General features: G+C 39.6%; 1 protein-coding gene across 2 annotated transcripts in view; it reads right to left on the bottom strand.

Annotated features, from left to right (window-relative positions):
* Positions 1-270: 270 nt before the first annotated feature.
* MRPS6 (mitochondrial ribosomal protein S6) overlaps positions 271-10,155 on the bottom strand; it is a 45,263-nt gene continuing 35,378 nt past the window's right edge. For both annotated transcript variants that reach the window (XM_015881984.2, XM_032448817.1), the window contains one exon: positions 271-1,772. In XM_015881984.2, the coding sequence (XP_015737470.1) occupies positions 1,592-1,772 (181 nt within the window). In that variant the 3' untranslated portion in view covers positions 271-1,591. The remainder of the gene's footprint in view (positions 1,773-10,155) is intronic.

Raw genomic sequence — 10,155 nt, 5'->3', positions numbered from 1 at the left:
TAAGTTCTCTACCCCTGGCATCCACCATGCTCTGCTCAGACCAAAAACAGGGCCCACAGAACACAGGGACACGACAGTCCATCTCACCTCAGGTCCTGATTCATAACAAATACCATCACGTGTTTCACAGATAATAAGCTGACAGCTCATCCTCAATGAACATGTACAATTTTCCTTCTGAACACAGGCATCAACATCAAAACTGAAACAAATTAAATACCAGATTTAATATGATGCTAAAGAGAACTGAATAAAGACTATCAAACAGTATTTGTGTTACATACAGTCTGTTTTCAATCTTTATTTAGCGAAGCTGAAAGCTTATATATTCTCCTTTCTATTGAAATTGAAACCCAGGGCCCAAACTCCTATCCAGAAGATAACTGTTTTAAGCTAGATTTGAAAGCATTTTTTCTTAAAGATAAAACTCAAGTAATAAATACCCTTTTTGTGCACATAGGCAAAAAAACAACAACAACAAAAAAATGGTGTAGGTGAATAGCTTGCATGGGTAGTAACACAAGGGACAACTTTGCCTTGTTTTACACACTGACCATCAATTTGTTCTGTGAATAGGTAGGTGACCAAATACAGACAAACACTCATTTCTCAGAAGGCTGAAACCACGAAAGACAATGGGAATCTTGGTTTCTTTAGGCTACAGGTTTCTGCTCATGCTCCATTAAGAAAAACTTCTGAGAAAACTGAGTAAACCACATTTTTATGTATTTTCCTATTGGTATTTTGAGCTGCATGTGCCATTAACCTCAATTCTCAGTAGGTCAGCAAAAAGGGCAGCACATGGATCTGACCCCATAGCACAGACTTACAACTCCACAGCTCCTCCTGGCTAAGCTCACACCTGTGTGGAAGGAAGGTCCATCCTACAAGTATTTTCCTCCATTCCAACATCCAGGCTGGGTCTAGCTGATGGTAAAATAAAACATCTTTTATTCTTCTTTCACTCAACATCATGGTCATTCTCTCAAACGCCACTTGGCGTTCGTATGCAGAGTAACTCTTTACCTGTACTTTGAACACAGCTCTCATATGACCACAAAGAAAAGTTCAGCACGTCTTTTGTCAGTGTGAGTCGTTTCTTCTTATACCTTTTCCGGTCTTAAAAAATGAGCCAAGTTTTATTTTTAATCATACTTTTATTACCTTTTTTACCAAAAACAAGCAAAAAAAAAAAAAAATCCTCAAACAGATCCCATACTGTTGTGCTATATTTACACTATAGACTTCTTAACCTATAAAGTAAATACGCATATTATGAAGTAATCTGTCTTTGGAAAAGAATGCTATTTTGAGTGTTGTGATGATGGATAAATCTTATCAATGTAGTATTCTAAGAGAAAAGAAAATCCATTTTCAGAGCTGTCAAACATCAAGATAAGCATACAGATTAATTCTCCTCAAGTTATTTTAAACAATTTCAAAAGAAACCTCAAACATGACAATAACTTCAGTGTATTATGCCATAACATTGCGAAAACTGATTATTTTTGATGGACATTACTTATCAAAATTGTATTCAAAAGCAGGACTAAAAAAATCTGTTAAAAGTTTCAAACATGATTTAGAGCATTCATTTCTTCTTGGGCATAAGTTTTTCTTCATAGTTGACAGGGACTATGCCACTGCATTCTTCCGTCTTTGGCACAGGATACTTTGTAAAAGCACGTCTAATTATGTCAATATCCCGTCCTAAATGATCCATCATGGTCGATACAATTGAAGGTGGGCCCTCTAAGTCTACCAAAAAATACCTGCAATGAGAAACACACATACAATAAAACAGAATACCTGTACTACAACTTCAGTTCAAATAACAGTGAGATATCTCAGATGAAACTTCCTCTTTTTTTTTTTTTAACTAAAGTTTTGCTGACAGAATTCTTTTAAATAAAAGCTCAGTATTTTGATTTTAAATATGAAAAGTTCAGCTCAAGCAGGCTCAGCCTAAACTCTTCTTGGTTACACAGCACATTAAAGAGATTTTAATCTTATACCTGCTCCGTTAGTCTCCATACCTTGATGTGAATAGTATGTTGGGGTTTTTTTCTTGAAAAGAAAAGGCATGGTTGCATATTAACTTTGCTTACAACATGCATACTCCTTTGAATTCACAGCATTGTTTCATTGGGAAACAGATGTCAGTGTAAAACATCTCAAGCTTACGTACACATAGGCGTATTTCTTCAAAGTTCTGTGCTGGAGCTGAACGTAAATTAAAAAAACAAAACTAAAGCAAACAAAAAAGAAACAAACACAAACAATAAAATAAACCCAAATAGAAGGACTTATCCTAAATTAGGCACCTCTCCAACGTGAACAGAGCTTAAATCATCGATGTGGGGGCAGGAGCTGAAGCTGCATTTGGGAAATGCCAACTTGCATAGTCGGCACTTGAGAAGCGTGCTGACTTGCTGACCTTGGCAACAGTGAAAAGGCCATCCTTCCACACATGCACATAAAGTATAAATTACACTGCTCCAGGTAAGCACTTTGTCTCCACCACACAACTACCTTTGACATCTGCAAAACAAGCCCACCTGCCTACCTACGGAAAGGAGAACATTGCTCCTCCAGTTAGTATCCTGAAATAGTATAACATACAGCATTCATACTAGCACAGTAAATACCTTGACTGAACCTCCCCATGAAGCATCAGCATACCTTGAAAGTAGTATCCCTTAAATGAAGTCATACTATGCATTTGTCAAGAACCACACTTACACCAAAGCAGGATCAAGCATCCCAGTTGGATTTAAAAACTACCTAGCAAAATTGCATTCTGTAGGAGACGTGGGCTCTTATCAAGGTGAACAACTCTTCCATAGACGCAATGTTGGAGGATAAGTCCCCAAAACAAGCAGCTGGAATTGGAGGCTGAACGGGAAATACAGGAGTGTGGTCTCCAAAAACAGACAGATGCACATCCACGTTGCTGTCCTGCAGTAGAGCTCTTTTTACCTAATTAAATGCCTCACACAATTAACATCAAGAAATAGTACACACACAGGAGACCTGTTAGGCCAGAAATGAAATTCAGAAATGTGCTGGACTGCTGCAAAGAGGTGGAATTCGTACATAGAAAACAGTGCAAAGAAAATTCTTCTCTGCCAGACATCCTCATCCTGAACCTCTTACACTGGCATCTGTATTAACAGTCACAACTTAGGACTGAAGACTTTTTCAGTAAAAGCAGATGGAAGCACCAAGTTCCCCCCAGGTGAGGTGAGGAGCCTGATGGCAAGAAATCTCCTTGTAGCCTGCACCGAAGAAGCCCCTCCTGCAGAACAGGTGCCCATCTGGTGCAGGCCTTGGCTCTGCATCACAGGAGTGGGGACCAGCGCCAGCTCATGTCAGCTATGGTGACTGCAGCAGGGACAGCTCGCCTTAAGGGGGGCTTGGAGGATTACAGGTGGCTCAATCTTCCTTGCACACCTCCACGGAGGGAATGGGGTTCAGCTTAATTTGTTTGGAAAAATGACCTGCCTCCTATTTTCTGAAGATCAGAGAATGGGAGATGCCACCTGGTTAAAAGCTTAGGAAGGAGAATGAGATTGAAGCTTGGACAAGTCATTAGAATTGTGGCATAACAATCCTGAAGGATGCACAATCCCTTGAAAAGGGAAAGTCTTTTTTTTTTTCTGTTAAAGCCATAAAAAGCCACTGGTAAATTTAACAAATGCCACTTAGATCTTCTCCATTGGAGGAACCTTTCCCAGTCCACTCACACCTGACTAACATAAGGGAGGATGGGCTGAGAAATCCCAGCTGACGCCATGCCATCGCTTCCATGCCCAATTCCCCAGCTTTAGGTTTGCAGGAGCATTCATTCATTTTGCAAACCGTGCCCTTTGACACACCGTGTTAATCCCACTTCTCCCGAGTCTGATTTCATTTCTGCTTGCAAGTGGTATGCTGCTTTTCATTGTGCTTCTAAAACAGCAGTAGATTTGTTGTTGTTGTTGGTTTTGCAGCGTTGGGTGGTTGTGTTGTTTTTTTTTCCCTTCAAAAGGCTGCTTTGCAACTTTGTGCTTTCTCTTACATTAGCAAACGGTGGAAATTTCCACTGACGCACTGTTGATAACTGAAGGAGAAGTGGGGGATGGGAGGATGAGCTGTTGCAGCATATCTTTATGGCTCCTCGCAGAACAGGTATTTTATCTGAGGACACAAAACTGCAGTAATTGGGGACAAAGCCATATTTTTTTTTTTTTTTAAAGAACAGCAACCAGTCTTCAAGGTAACAAGCAGCAAACTGAATCCTTGTGTAAAATAGAGCAAAGGAGGGGCCAGCGTAAGAAATGTTATTCTTTCATTAAAGGAAGAGAAGAAAATAACAGCTGCAAAAAGAATAAGCAAACACAATTGACAATGCAATTCCTGCGGAGATCTGGAACACCTTCCCTCCAAATGCAAGCATTTAAATCAGCTGTCACGAGGTTATGGGCTTTTTTCATCCACTCTAATAAGGCATGCCTCAATTTCAGCCAGCGATCTATGACCCGATCCACCACACTGTCTGCTGTTTGTGTAGTAAGCAAGAGCAAATCCCAGTGAGACTTAAAGATGGGGAAAAATACAGGAGAGGAACTACCTCATTCGTGCAAGCAAAAATGCAAAAGCATTTAGGCTGTCTAGGAGTCAGCCAAGTCACCAGGGGAGAAATGCAGGAAAATTCCATTGATTCAATACGAGACTGCAGTTATTTTTGTCATCTTGCTCGACTGTAAACAGAAAGATGATGTAAATACAGGAGAGCAGAGTACCCAGTGAAACAAAACTGAACAATGCTTACATTTAAAAAAAAGAAGAAGAAAAAAGAAAAAAGAAAGAGACCCACCAGGTTTCATTTATCCTTTTTAATACATCCAAGCCATTAAGGTTTGAACACTGAGTCCTAAAGATGCACAAATATTTGGCTTTCAAATGGACACTATATGGCTTCAAAGAATCCTGAATGACACCTGGATCAAAACTCACTTGTAAATCCTCCTGTAACATGACTGTAGGGCTAAGTGCAATATGCCGAGGGAGCAGAGGAAAAAGCACACACAGTAGACTTGGAAAAGGCTGCGTGGTCCACAGTTGTGACCAAAAAATGTTTGTATGCCTAAATCTCAAGCTCAATTAGCTATCTTGCCTTTAAAATTTTCCTTTACACAGCAACAGTGAGTCTAAGTAAGCTTCCATAATGGGAAAGTGGAAGATAAGGCAAGAAAATGTACAACTGAAGCACCCAAGAAAGGAACAAGAAACTGTTACGAGGAAAGCAAGCTGTGGTACTCTCATGAGAATAGCTGGACATTCATTTTTACTATGGTAATCCCCTGCTAGCAAAATTGCTTTGCTACATGAATGCCCACTTCATCTCCGGAACCACTGCATTGTTCTTGAAGAGCCAGTTTGCTTTTTTCCTCGATTCTTGCAGCTACTTGTCCTCAGTGCCATGATAATCCATGATAAACCAGTACGCTGAGGAAAACTAATTAATTAATTGTTAATTGTCCACAGTCTTCAGAAATTTCATTTGCCAAAGCAATACGTAGGTGCCTGTTATTAAGCTAATGCAATAATGGAAAGATATTTGCAGTGTTGAAGAAAAATAGAATAATACTGTTTCTCTGCAAAACAGAAACAAGCTTGACCTATCAGGAGTATTTTAGAAGCCATGCTCACTGGGCAGCGTTTGAAAAGTAAGCAAATTTGTCACAAAGACAGCTGAAAGGATTACTGTTTGGGAGTGGCCGTTACATTGTAATCAACATGCTTGCAAAGAGATGATACAGAATTCAGCGCACCAAAAAATGACGCCTAGCGACATCTCAAATGATTGCACTGTGAAGACCGCAAACTGCAGTCTCAAAGATAAGGTGAGAAAAAAAACAGTATTTCAGGGCTTTGGTACCCGAGGTACGTGCACACTTACACATACACGTGGACAAAAGCATTTGAAGGGAAAGTAATGGTTCAATTCATCAATGGAGAAAGCCCCATCTAGTGGAAGAAGACAATCAGTTTTGTAGAAAATACTACATACATGCCTAATACTCAAGTATTCAAACTGGTTTTGTTCTCACCCCGGTACAATGCAGATTCAGAACCCTTTTTGCTGAAACAGACCGAGATGTAAGATGTTCCCAGATCTGAATAAACCAAACAGCCCGGGTTGTACATTAACTATAAATTCGATCTGGTGGTACTAAGAAAGTTTGCAAGGTCTTTCATCTGTTCTTCTTTTCTCCAATTTGGCCCTCAGGAGCCATAAAAAAATCAAGGGAGTCTACCTGAGGGAATTACCTGCAAGATGAAGTCCTTCAATCATATATAGCTTATATTTTATGAGGAGGGGCTGGGAGAACCCAAAAACAATCCTGAAAATACCTCTGATGGAAAACTATGATTTCACCCTTAAAAATAAGTAGAATTATATCCAGGTAGCATGGGTTACTGGATGGCAATTTAGCATCTCTTGTCCTCAGGGAATAATATTCCACACAAGCTTAAAAATAAGTTGTGTAAGTACAGTTCCTATATTATAGGAAAGGAGAAGTTTGAACATGTAACTTAATTCACATAGCTAAGCTTACAAAATACTCAGTCTCTTAAAGAACATCATACCCAATTACTGAAATACTCCTCTTGATAATTATCTATTCCTTGTATATTAGCTACCATGGCACTAAGAAATGAGGCAGACTCACATGCCTCTTCTGCCATAAGCCCACATTTTGGCAATGAATTGTGAAGTCATGAGCCAAATAAAAGCAAAACACAAGGTGCTTCCACAAAAAGGAGAAACTTCTTCAGACCCTAAACCACCAAGGGCAGCTGGGAGAAATTCGTGACAAAGCCAGGACAGCCTCCAAGTAAGGTACCTGTGCTACTCAACACACTGCAGCACCAATAGGGTCTTCCCTGTGCAACTCCAAAAGAAAATTCCCCAAGCACATGTTAAGACAGCCTTGCAAAGCCCAATTCACCATGAACTAATGAGCACTGCCACCTATTCAAAATCAGATTTTAAAAGGGGAAAAGAAACAACAAACCAAAGCAATGAAAAGGTTGGCAAACAGAACATGCAAGTTGTTATGAATAACCAGAATCGTGCACAGTTTAGCTAGACAGCTCACAAATAAAGAGAATGAAAACATAAAAGATGTAAGAAAGGTCTAAAAACATTACTATGTTAGAGGTAGATTAAGTAAGGGAAAGCACACTGACACAGAGCAAAGCGGAAGGGAAAGACCACAGTGCTGTACTGATTTACAAATGGTACCAAATCTGAGCACTGACTAGGCTGATGAACAGCATCTTTTCTACAACAGAAATAACAATAAATATAAATAGAAGTAACATTTTAAAAAAAAAAAAAATCTCTAACAACAAATCTCTAGGGCATATCAAGATAGCCAGAAGGCGGCAACACGCAGACTCCAATTACGCCTGGCCACTTTCCTTTCCCTAAAGCCCCTGCCATAGCTCCTTCCAGTGAAACAGAACCCTAGTTTGCAAAACGTCTGAGCCACTACCTTCCCAAAGGAGTGCCTCAAACCTATTTTTTAGAGATCTGTTTTGCAGCCTCCCTTGTACCAGCTTCCCTGAAGTAAAAATATCCTGCATACCAACCACCTCCCCCAAACCAGCTCCTTAATCTGATGCCTTGAAGCATGAAGTGTCACAAGCATATGATTAAGGCATAGTCTGGCAAGGCCAAAGAAAACAGGTATGCCACAAAGTGCAAACCCACAGACTGTACTACTGAGATCTATCATTTTACAAGCAGTTGCAATATTCCTCAGTTCAGCACTGACCACATAGGCAGCAATGGCTCTATAGCGTCATCAGCAAGCCATAGTCTAGACCCTTCATTTGAAAGCAGCTTTGAGAGATTCATTGTTCCTGTATCATTTTAAACAGCAAACACACATTTAGACTTTAACATTCCACGACTTCATATATATATCAGTTTGCTTCTGTTTGTTCCAGAAATAAATACATCCCAATATATATGATATAGTATTAAATATATATATATTATAAATATATATATATTAAAAACACTCTACTAAAAGCAATTCAAGTACAATGTATCAAAAGCGGTTAAGTCATAGCTAGCAGAACAAATACTTGGCACAAACCTATAATCCATTAGGAAATACAGTCAAGAAACCTTATTTACACTCTCCCATTGTTGGTTTCTTTCGGAGACATGATGGCCATGAGCAAGTCATTCAGGCTCAGTGCCCAGTACCCTTATACACCTAACCCACGCTGGAACCAAAGCATGCCTGCGTCACGCTTCATTCATCTGTAAGGCGAACAGTATTTGCTAACAATTTTTGTGTTACCCTACAGAACATACTTGAATCATACTCTTAAATAGTTTAAAAACAAAATTAACACCATTAATGAGTAGTCACTTTAACTTCCATTTAAAATACCCGTACACTAACAATCTACAAGCTTTATTCTCTTGATGTACCCATACAGTTCCTGAAGGATATTCTTTTTGTAATTCCTTAAATTCAAGGCCTGTTGGTATTAGGTCTCTGAAAAACAGAAGGTGTTTTCTGTCAGAAGAGATGCACTTAACAGAAAGACCTGAATTTCTTTTAATATACACTCAGTGCACAGGGACCACCTGCTCAGTGAATATTGTTTCCAGAGAAAAAAAACAAGCCAGTTATACATGTGATCTGAGGTCTTCAAAGCTGCCAGTGGAGTAAAACCTTTCATTCCAGTGACAGCTGTGGGCCACTGTCCCCTATAGCAACCTTTGAAAAATTGCAGCTTTATAGATCAATTGGCAGCAAAATTCTCGTTCTCCACAAAGTCTCCTGGATATTCTTAAATTCGTAATGCACCTGTAATGCTGTATAGCTGAGATAGATGATGCTGAAGCACTGCAGAACTGAGAGGGAAAAAAGCTGTACTGAGAATTCAGGATACCTGCCTCATAACCAATGACCATGCATTTTAGGTTTAATTCTTTGCCATTTACTAAAGACACTTCTGTCTGCCTCCATCAGTCATAATGTTTTATGCTATGCGCTGTATGTAAAGACTTGACTTACAGCTAAAAATGGACTAAATTAACTAAAATGAAATTAACTAAATGAAGAGAACACACAGCAAAAGGCTGCGAGAAGGATGGGCTCTCAACATGCTGCAGAGCACGTCTCAGCAGAGCTGTGAGCAGCTGGCAGTGCCATGCTGATGGTCCTTGAGTCAAGATAAGGGAACAGCTTGGGTAACAATGGCTGTTTATAAGGGAACCAGGATGCTGAGGAAAATCATTTTGTCTTCCCAGTAAATACTCCATGCAGCTGAGGGGACTCTGTGCCGCTCTGAGTGACAGGAAGATGGTTCGTGCAGAGGTCACTAGGGCTGTCTCTAAGATACGATCTCTACGAAGCTGTGACCAATGCTATGAATATTGTATCGCACTAATTTTCACAGAGTAAAACCAGGGAGGAGGTCAAAGGAAGTAATGGATTCAGTGCACATCCTGAGCCCGTGACATCTACATGCTCTCAGCAAACACGCTACCTGAAGAGCTCTGCTGAAATCCACAAAACTAAACAAACAATTTCACTCCTCAAAAATGAAAAGCTTTCAAAAGGTTCACCACTCTTCCTGCAGAAACACAGCATCACTTGCACTACCACGGAAGCCCTTTGAGTCACTTCAGAAAAAGCCCAGAATAACTACACTGATTAATATGCTGTTTAATCTAGCACTCAATACCAACTTGGTATGGAAGGGGATACAAGCAGAATTAGCTTGTTATTAAGGAACAAAGATCTTAGATTTCTTAGTGGGTATAGGTGTGTATATTTAGCTTGAGCTTGAAAAGTTTTCTTTCCCATTAGGAATAAAATAAAATAAAATGATGGGTGCTGTAAAGCAGAACAGACTGATTTTATGAGGTGAACAAAGAACTGACTTTTCACTTTCTGTTCCCATACTATGTTTAATATCCTGAGTAAGTTATCCTTCAGACCATATAAAATATCAGTGTATTAAGAATCCACCACTCCTGTACAGTGAACTACAACCTCCCTGACATCTACAACACAGATGCATTCTCTCACATTACTAGGTCCAGAAACTGCTGCTGCTTCCCATTATAATATC

The sequence above is a fragment of the Coturnix japonica genome, chromosome 1 (assembly GCF_001577835.2).
Source record: "Coturnix japonica isolate 7356 chromosome 1, Coturnix japonica 2.1, whole genome shotgun sequence".
Classification (NCBI taxonomy): domain Eukaryota; kingdom Metazoa; phylum Chordata; class Aves; order Galliformes; family Phasianidae; genus Coturnix; species Coturnix japonica.
Note: the sequence above shows the minus strand (reverse complement) of the source record. Positions and strands in the feature narration are given on the sequence as shown.